General features: G+C 39.8%; 4 protein-coding genes across 5 annotated transcripts in view; 3 read left to right on the top strand and 1 right to left on the bottom strand.

Annotated features, from left to right (window-relative positions):
* Positions 1-554: 554 nt before the first annotated feature.
* rflnb (refilin B) lies at positions 555-3,237 on the top strand. Its single transcript, XM_004543827.6, has 3 exons — positions 555-1,190; positions 1,555-1,649; positions 1,774-3,237. The coding sequence occupies exons 1-3, from the start codon at positions 993-995 to the stop codon at positions 2,090-2,092; spliced, it is 612 nt and encodes a 203-aa protein (XP_004543884.3). The 5' UTR covers positions 555-992; the 3' UTR covers positions 2,093-3,237.
* A 3,367-nt stretch (positions 3,238-6,604) lies between these two features.
* dus4l (dihydrouridine synthase 4-like (S. cerevisiae)) lies at positions 6,605-9,399 on the top strand. Its single transcript, XM_004543826.5, has 6 exons — positions 6,605-6,946; positions 7,065-7,186; positions 7,370-7,487; positions 7,699-7,821; positions 8,733-8,959; positions 9,057-9,399. Exons 1-6 carry the CDS (start codon positions 6,855-6,857, stop codon positions 9,320-9,322), a joined length of 948 nt encoding a protein of 315 aa, XP_004543883.3. The 5' UTR covers positions 6,605-6,854; the 3' UTR covers positions 9,323-9,399.
* Positions 9,400-9,867: 468 nt separating this feature from the next.
* bcap29 (B cell receptor associated protein 29) lies at positions 9,868-14,177 on the top strand. Of its 2 annotated transcripts, none has more exons than XM_004543824.3 (8): positions 9,868-9,989; positions 10,505-10,642; positions 11,355-11,455; positions 11,538-11,685; positions 11,758-11,893; positions 12,300-12,402; positions 12,541-12,641; positions 13,008-14,177. In XM_004543824.3, the coding sequence occupies exons 2-8, from the start codon at positions 10,551-10,553 to the stop codon at positions 13,041-13,043; spliced, it is 717 nt and encodes a 238-aa protein (XP_004543881.1). In that variant the 5' UTR covers positions 9,868-9,989; positions 10,505-10,550; the 3' UTR covers positions 13,044-14,177. The 2 variants fall into 2 exon arrangements, with proteins under 2 accessions (XP_004543881.1, XP_012772660.1); XM_012917206.5 differs by lacking the exon at positions 9,868-9,989 and adding an exon at positions 10,325-10,343.
* Positions 14,178-15,280: 1,103 nt separating this feature from the next.
* Positions 15,281-19,109, bottom strand: part of LOC101485326 (solute carrier organic anion transporter family member 1C1) — a 41,881-nt gene continuing 38,052 nt past the window's right edge. Inside the window, exon 15 of the mRNA XM_004543825.3 lies at positions 15,281-18,853. Coding sequence (XP_004543882.3) covers positions 18,616-18,853 — 238 coding nt within the window. The 3' untranslated portion in view covers positions 15,281-18,615. The remainder of the gene's footprint in view (positions 18,854-19,109) is intronic.

Consider the following 19,109-nt stretch of genomic DNA (forward strand, 5'->3'; position numbering starts at 1 on the left):
TTTTTTAAAAATGTGGACTTAATTTAAAAAAGAAAAAAAAAACATTTTCTGTAAGTTAACTGATTTTATTTTATTTTTTTGTATCCATTACTTTTATTACTTTGGTGTAGTATGAATGCCAGTGGGGCGGTGGTCTTTATCAATAGGAAACGCTAGTCCTATGAAAATACAGTTTTAAAAAAATCAAAATCTATATGCACTCCTTCACATTTTGGAAAATTGTGTTAGGAAAAAGTCTTTGCCATTCCTGTGCCCAGGCCTTATGTTTGATACTCCTGCATTAGTTCCTTCAGGTGCAAAATGCCACTGCTTTGGCAACAGTGCAAAAACAGTGCAAAGCATAAAGTTTTTCCTTATGCTTCATAACATGGGCGTACACTACTTCTTTTCTCACTTGCGCGTTTCGAACAATACCAGGAAAACGCATCAACCTGATTTCGCCAGGTTGCAAGTGAATGAGGATCTGGAAAAGTTCCCATGCCTGGCCCGGTCTCTTGTTGCTAATTATCTTCTGACCAATCAGCAGCCACTCAAGTGATTCGAAAGGCGTTTCCTTTCCTGTGTTCGTGGATCTGAAAGCCCCCTTTGAAGGGGGAAGAAGTTTGAAGAGGACCCGCGGGCAGCAGGACAAGCTCAGTGTTTCTCAGAGACAAACCTGCTCAAGTCTCTCTGAATGTCTTCACCGTGGAGGTGGCACAAAGTGCTCGGCGTTTTTGAGATGTTAAGATAAAGAAGTTCGAAAGCTCGAGTTTCTGGCTTTGGTGTTGTGGAGGGAAGGAAACTGATTTACCGCCTGGTTGATGACTTTTCCAGCGTGCAGCCGTGAATGCTGTCCGGGAAGAGGTTAGCAGCTACACCGCGGGACTCTGTGACGGAATAATTAAGAAGAAGAAGAAGAAGAAGAAGAAGAATACGGCGGACTGCACGCTGGAAGGAATCCTCTTTCGTAACCTGCCTCTTACTCGCTGGGATTTTGCAACTTTTACCTAGAAATGGTTGGCAGTTTGAACTTGCCAAATTTATGTGAAGGAGATCCTCTGGATATGAGTTGCAGGGCTGAGAGAGGACTTGATAGCCCGGACTCTGGCTTACCCCCTAGTCCGAGCCCCAGTGCCTGGCTGCTGCCTGTGTCCGCAGATAAAGCCGGTGGAGTGAGCTCTGTGTCCGAAGACGAAGGAAGGGGTTCCCTGGTACGTACCACCAGTGTGTCTCACTACATCCTGTGATCTAACCCATCAGTTTCCTGTCGGAGCAAAACAAATGGTCGTGAACTGCACCTGAAATCTGACTTCTTGCTCTTAAAAATGACTGTTTTACTTTTGAATGCATGTTGCTATTGATTTGAGACATAAAGTAGAGGTTATTGAAGTTACTAGGCAACAGCCCTCTTTTAAGTAAAGAAGTAGGGCACTTCAGCACTGAACATACATTTTTTTTTTTAAGTTATTTGTTTATATGCGTAAAAAACCAAAACGTCTTGTTTAAAGCGCCTGTGGCTCTGAACTGGGCCAAAGGTCCCATGTATCCACTGAGGGTCTGTTTCATGTTTTGCAGGTTCCAGCTTTACCTGCTGGATCTTTCCCACAGCTACACCCGCTGTCCTTCGGGGAAGGCATAGCACTTGATCCATTACCACCAAAGGAAATGAGGTGTGTTGTCTTTGATGTGACAGCCCAAAAAGCACGTACAAGAGAAAAGTGGCACTGTTGGCTCACGAGTTAGCTTTACTGTATTTTGTTTGACTAAAATCGCTGCATTCTCTCTTATCCATAGATACACCTCCTCAGTGCACTATGACTCAGACCGCCACTTCATCCAGAATGTCAGCCTGGAGCCGTGGGGCCAAAGCCTCGAACACTGCAGGCAGACCATTATGGCTGTGTCCAACAGCACCTGGCGCCACTACGTGACACAGCTAGAGTTCCAGCCTCGCCATCGTCCCAAGCAGTTCAAGAGCACCACCATCATCTACCCCAAGAAAGCCAGCGCCATCTATACCACAGAGCTGAGCTACAACTGTCACCGGCTGTCCAGGCGTTTCCTCTCCAGCGTAGAGCTGGATGCTGTGGCCAACAGAAAGTTACCTCAGTGAGAGTGGACTCACGGGGGGAGATGGCCGGGGACATGCTGTCATTCCCTCGGCCCCTAAATTGGTGCTCCCTTAAGGCTAGTTGCCACTGACCTGCTGTCTTGTCTTTTTTTTTTTTTTTTTTTTTTTTTTTTTTTTAACACTTGTGTAGCCTGCTATCATTTTATGAAGTGTGTTTATATAACATGTTACAGAGAACAAAGGAGGTAAGACATGGTTTGAGTAGATTAAATATTCAGACCATGTCAGGACATGTTTATATCCCTGCCAATGAATGAAGCTCTCCACTAGCATGGGTGTTACTTTTGAATGCTTCAGGTTGTAGTTGGTTGAAAGGTTTCCAGAGGTGTAATGATGTGTTGTTTTTATTAGCTGTAGAAACAATATGGACCAAAATTAGGACAATGCATATTTGCTCTCAGCGAATTGTGTTGCATTAAGCTGGTCAAGCGTGTGAGTGGCTTCTTTAAAATTATCTTTAAAGCGATGAGGCTGTAGCTAAAGGGAGGAGCACCTTTTAACACTGCTGAGGATGTTAAACGAGCAGAAGAGCAGTAAACACTTTTTTTTTTTTTTTTTAAATATATATGCTAAAAAAATATATCACTAACTTATCCACACTGTACAAAACATCTGGTTTTGTTTTTTGTTTTTTTTGTGCACAGCCAACAACTTAAGCTCTTTGCAAGCCTTGCCTCTAGCTACTGTTAAAGGCCGCACTTAATATTGTATGATGTAAATATTGATGGATTAAGGAAACTTCTCTATTCATAATCGTGTGTAAGCTTAAACTGAACAAGCAGGTAGTTTAGATGAATCACGAGTGTGGAGTTTACTGAAGTGGATACTATGTTGGTATACTTTACTAGCTTACTAGTCAAAGTAACAAGCTGCATTCCCCTGCTACAACTTTCCCTGTGACCTGTTTGGAGTTAGTATTTATCTTGTTGATATTTTAGATCTGACTTTTTTTTTTTATTATCAGATGGTTAAATGAGTCTCTACACAAGTGTGGTGTGCTGAGGAGTATTTTTGTAATTTCTTTTTAAAATCTTAATTGGTGTATTGGTTGACTCTTCTTCTTTTCCCCCCCCATCAGTCACATATTCAGTGCCAGTTTAAAATAAAGAGATTTGTTAAAAGAACAAGATGTATGTTTTATATGGAGTGAGAAAAAGGGAATGACTGACCTCTAATTTACATTTGTAAACTGTTTTGAACTATTTCATGGTTACAGATCAAATGCTAGTTAGTGTCTAACCTATTGTCCAGACAATGCCTTGTTAAATCTGAAGATCTAACTAAAGTCATCAGGATTTTTTGTTTTTGTTTTTTTTTTTAAGTCGGCAGCATTAAAATATATTTTGATGTGGGGTGAATTGACCCTTTTAAGTCAGACTTTTTTTTGGTTTTGTTTTTTTGTAGAATTGTGTTACTTTAATGCCCTCTTGTGGCCACAGAGGCAAAGTGCAGTAATTTGGCTTTCATCAAAATTCTTCATGTTTAAAGTTTGTGCTCTGTTTATTAGCATTGTGAGCATTAGTTCAATATGTCTAAAGCATTGCTGCCCAAGGTGAGTTTCTTCAGAAAGTACTTTCACCTTTGGCAAGTCTTCCCTGATTAGAGTATGAATGTTGCAGAAGCCTCCTGCACCATAATTGGACTTTTCATTATTCATAAACCATGTGACCCAGAGACAGACTGGCGACCAGTACAGGGTGTACCCGCCTCTCGCCCTTTGTTAGACGGGAGTTACGACCCTGATGAGGATAAATGGAAGAGAATGGATCTGACTTAATCAGAAAAGGAACCATGAACTCCTGCTTAGAACTTCTTCCATATATTTTGCATGTAAGGAACCAGACTGTTGTATTTTTTATTATTATTATTCTTGAGAATTAGTTCTTCGGGCAGTCCTAAAACACAAACAAACTAGCAGATGAAAATAATGTTCTTAGGAAAAAAAATTATATATATATATATATACACACACACACACACACACACAGTGGGGCAAAAAAGTATTTAGTCAGCCACCAATTGTGCAAGTTCCCCCACTTAAAATGATGACAGAAGTCAGTAATTTGCACCAGAGGTACACTTCAACTGTGAGAGACAGAATGTGGAAAAAAAAATCCATGAATTCACATGGTAGGATTTGTAAAGAATTTATTCGTAAAGTAGGGTGGAAAATAAGTATTTGGTCACCTCAAACAAGGAAAATCTCTGGCTCTCACAGACCTGTAACGTCTTCTGTAAGAAGCTTTTCTGTCCCCCACTCGTTACCTGTATGAATGGCACCTGTTTGAACTCATCATCTGTATAAAAGACACCTGTCCACAGCCTCAAACAGTCAGACTCCAAACTCCGCCATGGCCAAGACCAAAGAGCTTTCGAAGGACACCAGGAAAAGTATTGTAGACCTGCACCAGACTGGGAAGAGTGAATCTACAATAGGCAAGCAGCTTGGTGTGAAAAATCAACTGTGGGAGCAATCATCAGAAAATGGAAGACATACAAGACCACTGATAATCTCCCTCGATCTGGGGCTCCACGCAAGATCTCATCCCGTGGGGTCAAAATGATCATGAGAACGGTGAGCAAAGATCCCAGAACCACACGGGGGGACCTGGTGAATGACCTGCAGAGAGCTGGGACCAAAGTAACAAAGGTCACCGTCAGTAACACACTACAACGGCAGGGAATCAAATCCCGCAGTGCCAGACGTGTTCCGCTGCTGAAGCCAGTGCATGTCCAGGCCCGTCTGAAGTTTGCCAGAGAGCACATGGATGATACAGCAGAGGATTGGGAGAATGTCATGTGATCAGATGAAACCAAAGTAGAACTTTTTGGTATAAACTCAACTCGTCGTGTTTGGAGGAAGAAGAATACTGAGTTGCATCCCAAGAACACCATACCTACTGTGAAGCATGGGGGTGGAAACATCATGCTATGGGGCTGTTTTTCTGCCAAGGTGACAGGACGACTGATCCGTGTTAAGGACAGAATGAATGGGGCCATGTATCGTGAGATTTTGAGCCAAAACCTCCTTCCATCAGTGAGAACTTTGAAGATGAAACGAGGCTGGGTCTTCCAACATGACAATGATCCAAAACACACCGCCCGGGCAACAAAGGAGTGGCTCCGTAAGAAGCATTTGAAAGTCCTGGAGTGGCCTAGCCAGTCTCCAGACCTCAACCCCATAGAAAATCTGTGGCGGGAGTTGAAAGTCCGTGTTGCTCGGCGACAGCCCCAAAACATCACTGCTCTCGAGAAGATCTGCATGGAGGAATGGGCCAAAATACCAGCTACTGTGTGTGCAAACCTGGTAAAGACCTATAGTAAACGTTTGACCTCTGTTATTGCCAACAAAGGTTACAAAGTATTGAGTTGTATTTTTGTTATTGACCAAATACTTATTTTCCACCCTGATTTACGAATAAATTCTTTACAAATCCTACCATGTGGATTCATGGATTTTTTTTTTTTTCACATTCTGTCTCTCACAGTTGAAGTGTACCTCAGGTGCAAATTACTGACTTCTGTCATCATTTTAAGTGGGGGAACTTGCACAATCGGTGGCTGACTAAATACTTTTTTGCCCCACTGTATATACACACACACACACACACACACACACACACACACACACACACACACACACACACACACACACAACAAAGACCTGAAACAGGACCTGAGAGTTGCATCTACCCATACAGTTTATCCATCTGCTGTTTGAGTCAATTGAGAGAGGACTGTCAAGAAGGAACTACATTTCCGTCACTTGTGTTTGGGATCTTGTCAGAACTGATGGAATTATGAACATGTAAAAATACCATAATATATTCATCCACTATGCAGTACCTTCTGGAAAGCATCTTAATGGCAACAGCTTTATTTTTCAGCATGTTAGTGATGCTAAACACTCTTCTGGTGCAATAAATGCATACCTACAAAAGAATTGACTTTCAAGCTCTTTAGTACAATACAAATTCTGCTTTTGCCTTATTATACTGTAATTCCACGCACGTACATTTTTCAATAAATCTATTTGCACTTATTTTCAATTTTCCTAACATAATGAAAAAGGTGTTTACTAAGCATTTGGGTGGAACTTTATTTTTAAAACATAAATCTTCACAGACTGTGTTTTTTGTTATTTCTTTAGCGTAAATATCTTCATCTTTTCAAATCTCACCTATCAATCAGCAAGCTTCTATTCCAGCATTGCTCTTCAGTCTCGCGCTTTAGTCTTTTGAAGGCTGAAAAGCTAACTTCCCCCGCAGAACCTGAAGGTCGCATTGCGTGACGTAAAGGTGTGGTCGTGGCGTCGAACAACATTTTCTTTATTTTTCATGATTATTTATTTGAAAAAATACACATTACACTGCGAAATAGCTATAGCGTATGTTTGGAGGTCATAATAAAAAAACAAATAAATTAAAAAAGATTAAATACATAAACATACATCTTGTTGCATGACGTAACAGTTCATAAGTCCCAAACACACGCCCGTATTTTTTCCTCCCCTGTACCACTGAGTGGGCACATTTCCGTGAGTGTCGTCTTGAGGTCCATGTAGTCATACCTGCGTATCTCTGTTTAGCAGAATGGCGTTTTACACTGTGAGGTGGGGTCTTCTTTTAGCCTTGAAGTAATACGTCGGACAATAGTATATTTAAACCGCGAAAGGCTTCACGTGCATATTGAGATAGTTAGCTTGTTACGCTACGTGGCTAACGTTTGGCCGCTTATGTGAAGAATGAAGACCGCTAACGGCAACACGAGTGTCATGGACATGTTTGAAAAGGGACAAGTACTGAAAATTTGTGCCCCAATGGTTCGATACTCAAAGTAAGTGAAAGCTGTCATTTCTTTAACTAATTTACAAATTTCTTTGCTTATGGATGAATTTTGGTGAAACACGTGTACAGTTAATGATGCTCACTGTGCTAATATTTATTTCCTTCAGGCTTGCTTTCAGGTCCTTGGTTAGGAAGTACAACTGCGATATCTGCTTCACTCCAATGATCGTTGCAGCCGACTTCTTGCGCTCAATCAAAGCCAGAGACAGTGAATTCACTACTAATGAACGTGAGTAACATTGTAATATGAGCTGGAATGAGCTACTAGGTTGATTTCTTGCACTTCATACCTAGTTTCTTCAAACAGAGAGATTTTCCCTGCGACATAATGTAAAATTTACTAATGCCAGTATTGTCTGTATTGCTATTGCTGATATGATGATAGTTTACAGCTCTTTGTTTATCTGCTCAGGTGACCGACCACTGATAGTGCAGTTTGCTGCCCATGATGCTCAGAGTCTGGCTGATGCAGCCTGTGCAGTGGCACCTTTCTCAGATGGAGTTGACCTCAACTGCGGCTGCCCCCAGAGGTGCAGCTACTGATAGTTTAAACTAATGCTGTCACTTTTCATTATTTAAACAATGTGATTGTACAGAGTAGCTTTTTCTTTGTTGATTCTTAATATTTACATTTTATTCCAGAAAGTAACTAAGAGTTACTGGGACCAGTAGTTAGGTACAAATCTAGTAAACTCAGTGTACTCAGAACGCTTCAGTATCTTTTTTGTGTGTTGTTTTCAGGTGGGCTATGTCAGCTGGGTATGGTGCATGCCTCATTAACAAGCCAGAACTTGTTAAAGACATGGTGAGACACGTCAGAAATCAAGTGGACAATCCAAACTACACAGCATCAATTAAAATAAGGTAAAAAAAAAAAAAAAGCCACACATACTAAACTTTGTTTCTTTTTGAAGAATTATGACCCCTTTATAATATATAACTTTATAACTGTACCTGTCAGTGATGTTTGTGAACGACACTGTTTAGGTACAGTATGGAGTAAATGGAAGAGCGGCTGGAGAGGTGGAGGTATGCACTGGACAGAAGAGGAATTAAAGTGAATAAAAGTGAGGCAGAATAGATGTTTGTGAATGAGAAGGAGACAGGTGGAATGGTGAACATTCAAGATGTAGAGGGTGTGAAGGTAGATGAATTTAAATACCTGGGGTCAATCATCTAGAGCAATGGACAGTGCATAAGAGAGGTGAAGAAAAGAGTGCAGGCAGGGTGGAGACGAGTGTCAGGGGGTGATTTGTGGAAGGATAGCAGCAAGAGGGAAAGGGAAGATTTGCAAGATGGTAGTGAGACCTGCTATGGTTTGGAGAGTGTGGCACTAACAAAAAGGCAGTAACCGGAGCTGAAGTTGGTTGAGCTAAAGATGTTCAGATTTTCATTGGGAGTGACCAGGGTGGACAGGAATAAAAACAAGTACCTCAGAGGGCCAGCTCTGATTGAGCAGTTTGGAGGAAAAGTTAGAGGGGCAAAGTTGAGATGGTTTGGACATGAGCAGAGAAGGGCTGGTGGAAGGATGTTGAATATGAAGCTGCCAGTTAGGGGGAAAAGAGGAAGAGCACCATGAATGTGGTGAAGGAGGATATGCAGAGGGTTGGTGTGACAGAAGCGGATGCTAGAAACTGAGTGAGATGCAGAAAGATGGTCTGCCCTGGTAACCCTAAAGGGAGCAACCGAAGGAAGATTATTTAAAACAATACTAGTTATGATTATGATCCTACTTATTATTGGTATATTAATACCGTTACTGTTATCTTTCACAGAATTCACAAGGACCTAAGGCAGACAGTGGATCTATGTCAAAAGGCTGAATCAGCCGGTGTGTCATGGATAACAGTCCATGGTCGTACAACAGAAGAACGCCACCAACCAGTCCATTACGATGCTATAAAGACAATTAAAGACAGTGTTTCTGTCCCTGTCATTGCCAACGGCGACATAAAGTATCTCCGGGATGTGGAGTCAATCCACGAGCTCACAGGTGTTGATGGTATGTTCGTTTTCAGCAACATTGTAACAAATATACTTCTAACTCTGGCAGTTTTCTTTCTATTTGGCTCATGGTTTTTTCTTATCTTTTTTATTAGGTGTCATGGCTGCACGTGGGTTACTTGCTAACCCTGCTATGTTTGCTGGCTATGAGGACACTCCTTTGCAGTGTATATGGGACTGGGTGGACATATCTGTTGAACAGGGCACTCCATTCACATGCTTCCACCATCATCTTATCTACATGCTGGAGAGGGTTAGCTCGCAGCCGGAGAGAAAAGTGTTCAATTCTCTGTCCAGTACTTCAGCTGTAATAGATTACCTCCAGAATACATATGGATCAGTACATGATCTCAAGACATGACCACATTGAAAATTAACGGCGTGACTTTAGTTTTTATTGTTATTGTTTTTATGCTCAATAAAAAATTTTAATCTATAGCTGTGCAATTTCTGTCTCTATTGCTTTCCTTTTTCCGCAAGTGTGCGATAGTAGGTTATTAAACAGAATATAGAATAATCGTGGGAAGAGTGCATCTCTGTACATGCGTAGTTTGTTTTTGTTTGTCATGTTTATGTAAAGCATTACTGAGATGCAATATTTCTATTGGCTTCAGGGGTTTAAAAGAAAAAGATATTTCAGTGTTCTGAGAGTGGATAATCAATATGAAGTGTAAGAAATTTATTTCGTTATTTCCTTGTCATGAAGGAAAAAACGGCTTCAAGTAATTAATTATTTGCCTTCAACGTAAATGTCACAATCTTCCCTATAACGAAAATCTTCAATATCATGAAATGAAAGGGGTGTTCAAACAGCACTACAGTTTAAAAATGAATAGCAATAACTGTGGAAAATAATTGTACATAGGACGGACCGCATTTATATTGTTAGATTAAAAATTGTAATAGCGCCGCGGCTTTTATTTTGAAAAACTGCAACGGAAGCTATTCTTTCGGAAGAGGCGGTAGGAGGACTCGCTGGTGCAGGAAGACAAACTTACTTTGCCCTGTTTGATTTCAGAAGCTAACTAGTAAGTATCTCAGTTGCTGCTTTTACGGTATTTTGGAAGTTTCATATATGTCTACTTGGAATCTAGCATAACGTGTTATAGCAGGCCTTATAATAGTCTTAAATAGTTAAAAAAAAATGTATGTTTCTATATCACCTGCGTTAGTTGCATGTTAGCGTTAGCTCATGTGTTAATGCAAGCTTGATACTGAACGCTGGCTAAAGATGGAAGAGTGAAATCGTTGAAAGTAGCTAGCCGTTAAACATATAAACGAGCACTCTATTTGCACGTATTTGTTGCGGTGATGCTGTGAAACCAGGTTATAGTAACAGCGGTTTGACAGTTCACTCTAAGCCTCTGCGAGCTTCCGTTAAGGTAAATAGACTGGGTTCGAGATTATTGCAGTCTTTTTCAACGGTAGTGTTATTACTGAGAAATGGCCACGTACGATAGGTAGCTTACCTTCTCTGTACCTGATAGTTTGTTGAGGGAGGCTGGTGAGACCAATTCCTTTCCCATTTCTTGTTTTCTGTTAGGTTTCCGGTCTTTTGGTTGGTTTATCTTCAGAAGCCATCAGCAAAGATGACGTTGCAGTGGACAGCTGTCGCTCTCTTTCTCTATGTGGAAATTGGCGTCATTGTCATCCTCTGTTTACCCTTTATCTCTGCCAGGAGGTAAGTATAACTGTCACTCTGTTCTCAAGTTGAATATGGTTTTGCACTCAGGTCTCTGTTGACAAAGGAGATCCTTTCTTCTTCTTTTGGTAGCTCAGTTTCGGGGTACCCACAGTGGATCCATATCATTCTATCTCTTCTGTCAAACCAACCCTCTGCATGTCCTCCTTCACTACATTCACGGATCTCTTCTGTGGTCTTCCTCTTTTCCTTCTCCTGTTGAGTAGCTCAACATCTTTTGTCCAGTATATCCACTATCCCTGTGCACATGCCCAAACCATCTCAACCTAAGATGTCCCCCTGATCTATGCATTTCTAAGCTTGTCTGTTCTGATAACTCTCAAATTAAAATCTGCCAACATCTTGAACTCACACATCATAGCAGGTCTCTCTGAACATTTCCTTACACTTTTGCTGCCATCCTTCTGTTACAAATTACCCCAGAAACTCATTTACACCCACTCCACCCTGCCTGAACTCATTTCTTCATCTGTATTGTGCACTTTGTGGTACTTTGGATTGCTGAAAAAGGTACTAACTAAACACTAAAGAATGAATAATGACGACATTGTGCATATGTGTCAGGTTTGTCTCACCACTGGCAGCAAAGTGTGGTGTTTGATTCTGCGTCAAATATACTGTCAGCTGTAGTAATCCTGTAAGAAATGTTATGTTGTGCACCATAGTGATGTGACTTCAAATGTTTGTGCAGATGGCAGAGCATTTTCCATCTGAGGATCTGGAGTTGGATGTCAAGATTCTGGAATAAAGTGTTTCTCACCATGATCATAATACTCATTGTTCTCTTCCTCGGTAAGCAAACAATCATCCCTGTCTGTATTTTTAAGGCTACTTTTGGACTTATGGGGGATTTCTTTTTCTTTGGTTTTTAAAGATGCTGTCCGTGAAGTGAGAAAGTATTCATCTAAAGAGCACGGCGCCGATGCCAAGCTGCAACCAAATATGTTCGACCACTTGCACATGAAGCTTTTTAGAGCCCAGAGGAATCTGTACATCTCTGGTTTTGCCGTCTTCCTGTGGCTGTGAGTCTGTGCTCTAATACAACACCTGGACTTTGAACCTGGCTTTCCTCTAACCTTTGTGTGTTTTTGCAGCGTTATGAAGCGGCTGATCACTCTGATTAATCAGCTGGCGTCAGCGTCTGGGACTACGGCTGCTCTTCAAGCACAGGCTGAAAATGCTAACCAGACTGCTGAGAAATACATGAAGGACAATGAACTGTTGAAACAGGTAATTGCACAAAGATCTGTTATTTGTAATCAATAACCCACTTTGAACTGCATGTGGGGAAACTCATATAGGTCAGGGAATAAGTTACACAGTTATTGAATGATAAAACAGAATTTCAAAGTCCAGATTTTAATAGCACATATTAGCTTGTTGCTTACATAATCTAAAGCTATATTAACAGAGTACCCAGTTGATTGTAATCATATAAAGATGAATTGAAATGGAAGCTACCCAACTCAGCTTTAACCTTTAATCCACATCCAGAGCATATTTAATGTTTATAGGCTGCTCAATGGTTTGACTGTTCAGTTTGTATGCCTGGAATATGCTTTGTGTTTTCCACTGGAGGTACTGGGATAACTATATTTGACTGAAGATTTGAATATATGTATTTTTATGTTATCAGACTCTGATGGAAGGGCGGGGTGATAGGGCTACTGCTGAGGGCATGGACCTGCTAAGGAAGGAAGTGGAGAAACTGAAAGAAGAACTGAAGACTTCTGGAGATGGTTAATATCTGTGTATATTTCAGTCCTCTACACCTTCCCTGGAAACAAATGTAGCTTTTATAACTTGTCAGTTTCTGTAAACAAAGACATGGGGGGTGGGGATTCCTTGTTCTCATGTGTCATTGTTTTCCTCTCCAGGTCTGAAGAAGTCCCAGTCAGAGGCAGATGTAATGAAGAAACAGATGGAGGGCCTCGCCAGGGAGTATGACAGGCTGTTGAAAGAACACCAGGAGCTCCAGGTAATGCTGAGCTCTGAACACAGCAGGGTGATGATTTGCTGGGTCGTTCACTAGCTAGATGTAACAATTCAAAGTGACATTCAAGACAATTAACATCAGGCAGGCAGCCTCAGATCAGCAGTGTGGTTCCTCCATATTTCGTGATCAAAGAAGCCATCAATTTATCGTTTAAGCTTAGGCCTCGAGTATGTTTTGTGGAAACATTTAAAGCACAAATCACTAGTGAAAGACTGCAAATTCTATTTCACTTTCAGGTTTTCATCCATTTCTTTAACAACTAACAGACACTTTGAACCTTTATGGAGTGTGGAATTGTATAATACAGTATAATATTTTAACTGATATTTTCATTTTCTCTCCTTTCAGAATCTGCGAGACAGTGGAAATAAAAAGGAAGATTAGATGAAAAGTTAAAGGTTAAAGTGTTTACTTAGCTCAGTCACAGACAATTGCACCACATGCTTGACCATCTGTAACACCGTGTGTCATACTATTTAATTACAAATTAAAGACTGGTTCATCTGAGGAACATGCTTTCGGCTGGTAGCAGCAATGGTTTCAAAAGTCTTAAACCTTTATTAGAGCACGAGACTGGCTTAAATGGAATGAGTAATATCTGTTTCTGCCTGGTGCAGCCTGACTAAGAGGATTTTCTTTTTCAAGGGTGCGCTATCGGGCAGATTAATTGTGCAAAGCAATTGGAGTTCAGTTAGTAAGTGACTCAGGACTGATCACAGAGCACCTAATATATCAAATATCAAACAAAATGAGTGTTTTCTGTCTCATTTGTTTTTGCCATTTTGCACAAGATATGGGGAAAGTTGAGTCGATCTATAAATGTGGTAAATGGTTACAAAAGTATTTTTATGCTAAAGGTTTTCTCTTGTTTTTGTGCAGCCACTTGCAGCTTAACTTTAGTATGCAAATACAGACTGCATGTACAGTTGCACTGAGATAAATGAGCTTCACTTTTGTTTTGCGGTGTTTCAGCTGATGTGCCAGATGTTTTTACCTGTACAGCTGTAATGGATAACAGTAGGTAGAGGTTTTAGCCAGTATCTGTTTGTTTTTTGTTTTTGTGTCTGTGTTTAGTTTTTTATTTCCTTTTATTTGAAGTTGTAAAAAGATCTGGCACATAAAGTAAAACTTTTTTTTTTTTTTTAAGTCCTAGTTAGGTTTTTGCCTGGATGTTCTTCACATGGTCAGTTTTGTGTTAAGGTGCACAGTTTGCTGGGATTCATATTTTATGTCACAAAAAAAGATTGTCTTTGTTTTGTTATATATATATTTTTGTGTATCTTTTAATTATCCAAACAAAACAAATCCATGTCACTGTGAAACAGGACCTGCGATTGTCATCACCACATATTTAAATGTTTGCTTTTTATTAGTGATTTACCATTGTTCATTTTCCCGGTAATATAAATACATGTTCATGTTGCGCTCTGCTGTTTGGACGTAAAAATCAGATTTAAGTGCCTTTCCAGTGGATGTAGAAAGCAGAATTTTCTTTAATAAAGGTTATTTTTTCCTGCGCTTTGTTTTGACTTCTTAACACAAACTCTGTTAATCATTTATCTGAATTTCAGGAGCAGGACCACACTTCCCTTCTGGTCCGTGTGCCTCCTGCACTACAACCATTTTTTTTTTTTTCATTTTCCCAGCTAATGAAACAAATCACAAAAAACCCATAATGTGATTGGGTATTAAAATTCTTTATTTTAATATTTCATTTAAGATATTCCTTGAAATTTTACAAAAATAATCCAAGAAAATTATTTACATTCTGATTTCTTTAATGCAAGCAAAGACCTTACATTATTGAGATAATGACTTTCTTTCTCTACACCGTTCTGAGTTTGTCAGCCTGAAACTGAACCTGAAGATGACACAGTCACCTCATGCTGCAACTTACCCAAATAGTACGTGTGTTGTGGGTCCACGGCTCCTTTGAAAAACGTGAATTCATGACCTTGAAATAAAACTGGTGACTGCAAAATTATATTGAATGCCTTTTTTGAGTCACACTGAACATTCTGTTACTGGAACAATATCACTTCACCCTGATATCTAAAAATAAAAAAATGGGACTGACTAAATCTGATTTGGCACTTGAGTGGAAAGTTGCAGGAAACTTCAGAATATTCCTAACAGCAGTGCAATGCAAGAAATCCTCCTTCAATCCACACGCTGTTTTTAAAGGACGCAGTTTAACATGTTTTTAAAACCCAATTTTGCCTAATTTCATCCATCCACAAATCAAGCAAATACTTTCAGTTAAGGTCCCCTAAGCTACCAAACCAGAAGCCATATTTAGATTACAGGTTCTCATCAGCGATGAGATGCTGATAGCCCACAGCAGAACAGCAATACAAAAGCTACATGGTAAATAGTGTTCATTTTCAATAGAGTTTATGCTACTATAAATATTATCTATAAATATTATAAACTATGAAACCAGCATATTACTTAAAACACACAGCTCCCGTTGAAAGTGACAAATACCACAACATGTGATGTTGAGGCAAGTTTTTGTCACTTGTAATAACAGGTCAGATGATGCTTTTTGTCATGAAAATATACAATCATGTAGGGACATATGTGTATAAATATATATTTGTATTTATGTATTTTATTTGTGTGTGTGTGTGTTGGGGGGCAGGGGGAGGGGTTTGCATTATCAATACTTCTGAATACACTTTAGTGTCAGTGGTAGGATGCACCCTAAGCTTTATCATTTGCTGAAAGTAGAGAACTACAGACTCGAAAATAATCTCACATCAAACAGTCTCTATGGGCTTGAACTGAAACTGTCTGATCCACTTACTGCTGTTGCAACTGTCCGAAGAAAATAACACTCCGGGAAAGTGTGTCTGTATTAAAAAGTCTGTCAAATCCTTTACCACGTTTTGAATTTTAAACTGGGCTAATTTAGTCTTTCTGCTGATGTACATATTAAGGGCGTCTGGTATTACACAAATGGGTGGTCGAAGGAAACTGTTTTCTGAATCATAGAGATTGGCAGCAGTGTACACTCGTACACTGCTGCACTAAAGAAAAGTGTTGCGATGAGTCTCAATAATCGGTACTCGACTTTCAACCATATCAATACTTTGGGCATGAATTTGAATGCATTCCAGAGATCACGACTTCATCAGTCATTGCAAAACATCACATCAGAGCAGCTAGTGTACCCTCAGATAATTTCATCAGATCCCTGAACAGAGCTCTAGTTTAAGCAGTCAGATATCTGATCATTTGCTCTCAATGAAAGAAAATGCTAAAAAAAAAAAAAATGTCCAGGATTTCAGTGACAGACTGGGATAAAAAGAGTTCTTTAAAAAAAAAGTTGTATAAAATTTAAAAAATGCTACATACTCGATTCATACAACTGAGAAATCACTGTCAGATTTTACAAAAATGGGGTTAATGTTTAAGAAAGGGGAGATAAAATTGTGACATTGGCATAAAGACACACATAAAGAATACAAAGGTAGAAACACCAACCAGTGAAACGCATGACGATGGAAACAGAACTTTTACATATCAGCAACAACAATCACACACAGTGTTTTCTTCTTCTTCTCCTTTTTTTTTTTACAGTAAGTACTTTATCAGTGTTGCAACAATACAATCTCTGCCTTATCCAAGGCACGACAACGGTTATTTACAGTTTTTTCTGAATGCTTAAACCCTAACTGTGATTCCTGTAGCACAATCTCTAAAACTATTCAGACTTATAGCAAAACCACTCACTGAGTTTGCAAAACTAAAAGCACAAAAACTGCTTTGCACTCAGTTTGCAATTTTGTAACACACACTTTGCAAAACTGTAGGCACAATTCACTGCACAACACTCAATTACCAAATTTCCAACACACTCCTAGCAAAAGTATACACATGTATGGCTATCATTAACACTAATTTGCCAACTGTCTGGCACACTTTCACATGTGAAAACTTTTTTAGATAATTCGTTCACTTTGCAATCAGCCTAAGCACTATAATACAGGTAAGCTGTGTGTGCGGAGTACAATGGAGGGAGCAGAAAGAGTGAGAAGTAGAGGAGGCCGAGGAAGAGGACGTGGAGGTGAAGAAGTAGGATGAAGAGGACGACAAGGACAAGGAGGAGCAAGAGGAAGACGAGGAGGGGGGAGAGGAAGATGAGGAGGGGGGAGAGGAAGGGTAGGAAGAGTAAGAAATAGAATTGCTGATGACATCAGAGCTACAATAGTGGACCATGTCATCAACCGTGGAATGACCCTGAGGGTAGCTGGCCAACGGGTCCAGCCTAACTCGAGCCGCTACACTGTAGCAAGTACCATAAGGACATCTTGAAATGAGAATCGGTTAGTACAGTCACTTCGCACAAAGATTTGTAGCACTGCCATATGCCAATGAGAAACACACCATTACCATTGATGTAAAAATACTGAAATTGTTACTTTACAGAATTGCTAGATGACCAGATGCTGGGGCAGAGGAAGCATGTTCACTGCAGACCAAGTAACCCATATAGTCATTATGGCGATTGCAAATAATCCTATACTTGGAAATAAACACTTGTGTTTGTTTTGATGTGTTTGAATAAACACCAGTACTTGAAGTTTGGATCCCTCTATGCTTATGGATCTATGACAGAAGTATGAGCTCAAACTGACATAGCCTACCTTGTGCACAGAGAAAGCAAAAGCCAGATGTGTTTTGTATTCATACCATCAGTGTGCAGTTGGCGCATTGTGTGCTTAGTAGATGATGGCTTGTGTGTACTGTTTGATACGGAAACACCATTTTTACGAAGGTGTGAAGAGTTAATCCAGCTGTGTTTGCTTTTGCAAGAGAACTACAATGTTTTGATGATTGGGTGACAGGTTTTCTTATTTGTGTGAAGAGTTTTGCAAAATTAGCCAATAGTTACAAAAAATGTGCTTAAGCAATCAGAAAAAACTGTAATACCAGAGCCTGGGGAGCCCAACTGAGAAGTGTAAGATGCAAATTTGATCTGATACCAGCTATTAACAGCTTTAGTCAGTTGTGTGTGTGAAACTAAAACATTTGCACCACTCAGAGGTAAGTGTCATGGCTCTAGAATTTGACAAAAGCAGAGCTGTTTGCTGAAGCAGATTTCACTAAAATACAATTCCCATTTCTAGTGATTATGAATATCAACGGACCCAAAGTTCATATCCAGAAAGCACAAAAACAACAAACTGCTATACACTCACAACTTTGGGCTTTTAAGTAAAAAGCAAAAATCAATTGTTTTTTCCTAAACGAGTAAAGAGCCGATGATCTGAAATTTAAAAGTAAAATGAAATTGTTTTTTAAAGATCTCTGAAACACACATTAAGAGGTAACAGTTGAGTGAATGAGGCACATACCGAAACATCATATCAATATCCTCCAAGTGTTACTGAAACGAGCAATTCTACAACTCACTTAAAGGAGAAAAAAATATCTCAGGTCTCTAAAGGCCAGATTTTTCTTTTTAGGACATATCAGTTTGCTGTTGTGCCTCTGGTTTATAAGGCCACTTTACCTCTTCAGTTCTGTAACACTACTGTCAGCTGGAATAACTTTGAAAGAAAGATCTTAAAGAGGCAGCTTTTGAAATGCTGGTGTTTAAAATAGTACTGTTTTGCAGTAGTCTGTACAAGTCACATTTCCTAACTGATATTTTCTTCAACTCAAAAATATCGTGTTTGTATTTTTTTTTTCTTAAAAGGAAAAACAGCATGTACATTCAAGAAATATTTCAGCCATATCAAATTTCTGTCAGATTTACAAAGCCTTTACACATCCAGCAGTACAAATATAGAATTTCTGTTTTACATGAGATGACTGGACAACAAGTGATTCCCTGCAAATCTTGTTTTCATGTGAGCGAGCGTGCATGTGAGCGAGCGTGCATGTGTGCAGCGGCGCTCTGGACATACTGTGGGTATATATGCGGCCGTCAGCTCTGCTGGCTCTGTCAAAGTCGTGTCTGCCTATCTGTGCTGTTCTCTGATGGGTGGTGTGGCTGGTCAGAATTAGAAATAACCAACTCTTCCTTCCTGAGCACCTCCAGTTCGGTTCCACCGTTCCTCAGAGCTCCGTGGATGGCGCTTCGTTCCTCCTCCTTCAGCTGTCGACTGAGCAGGATGAAGCCCGGGATGCAAATAATAAAGGAGATAGTCCGTAGGCTCAGAGTCAGGCCCAGGTATGCTATTCTGAGAGGCACGAAAAAGATTGATTTGATGAAAATTAGCAAAATTTGGCAAGACATCAGACAAGAGTTGGTTATTAATGCTGCAATAGATTCCCTATGTTGAGTTGTACCAGAAAATTGAGCTAGGGTAATGGGATAATATTTATTAATGTTTAATAATCATAATTTGGAAGCTATAAACAGGAATTATAATGTCTCACGTAGAGCTTCCAGGGGTTACAGAAAAACTAGAAAAAAAGAAGTAGGGTAGGCAAGAG

The sequence above is a fragment of the Maylandia zebra genome, linkage group LG14 (genome assembly GCF_041146795.1).
Source record: "Maylandia zebra isolate NMK-2024a linkage group LG14, Mzebra_GT3a, whole genome shotgun sequence".
NCBI lineage: Eukaryota > Metazoa > Chordata > Actinopteri > Cichliformes > Cichlidae > Maylandia > Maylandia zebra.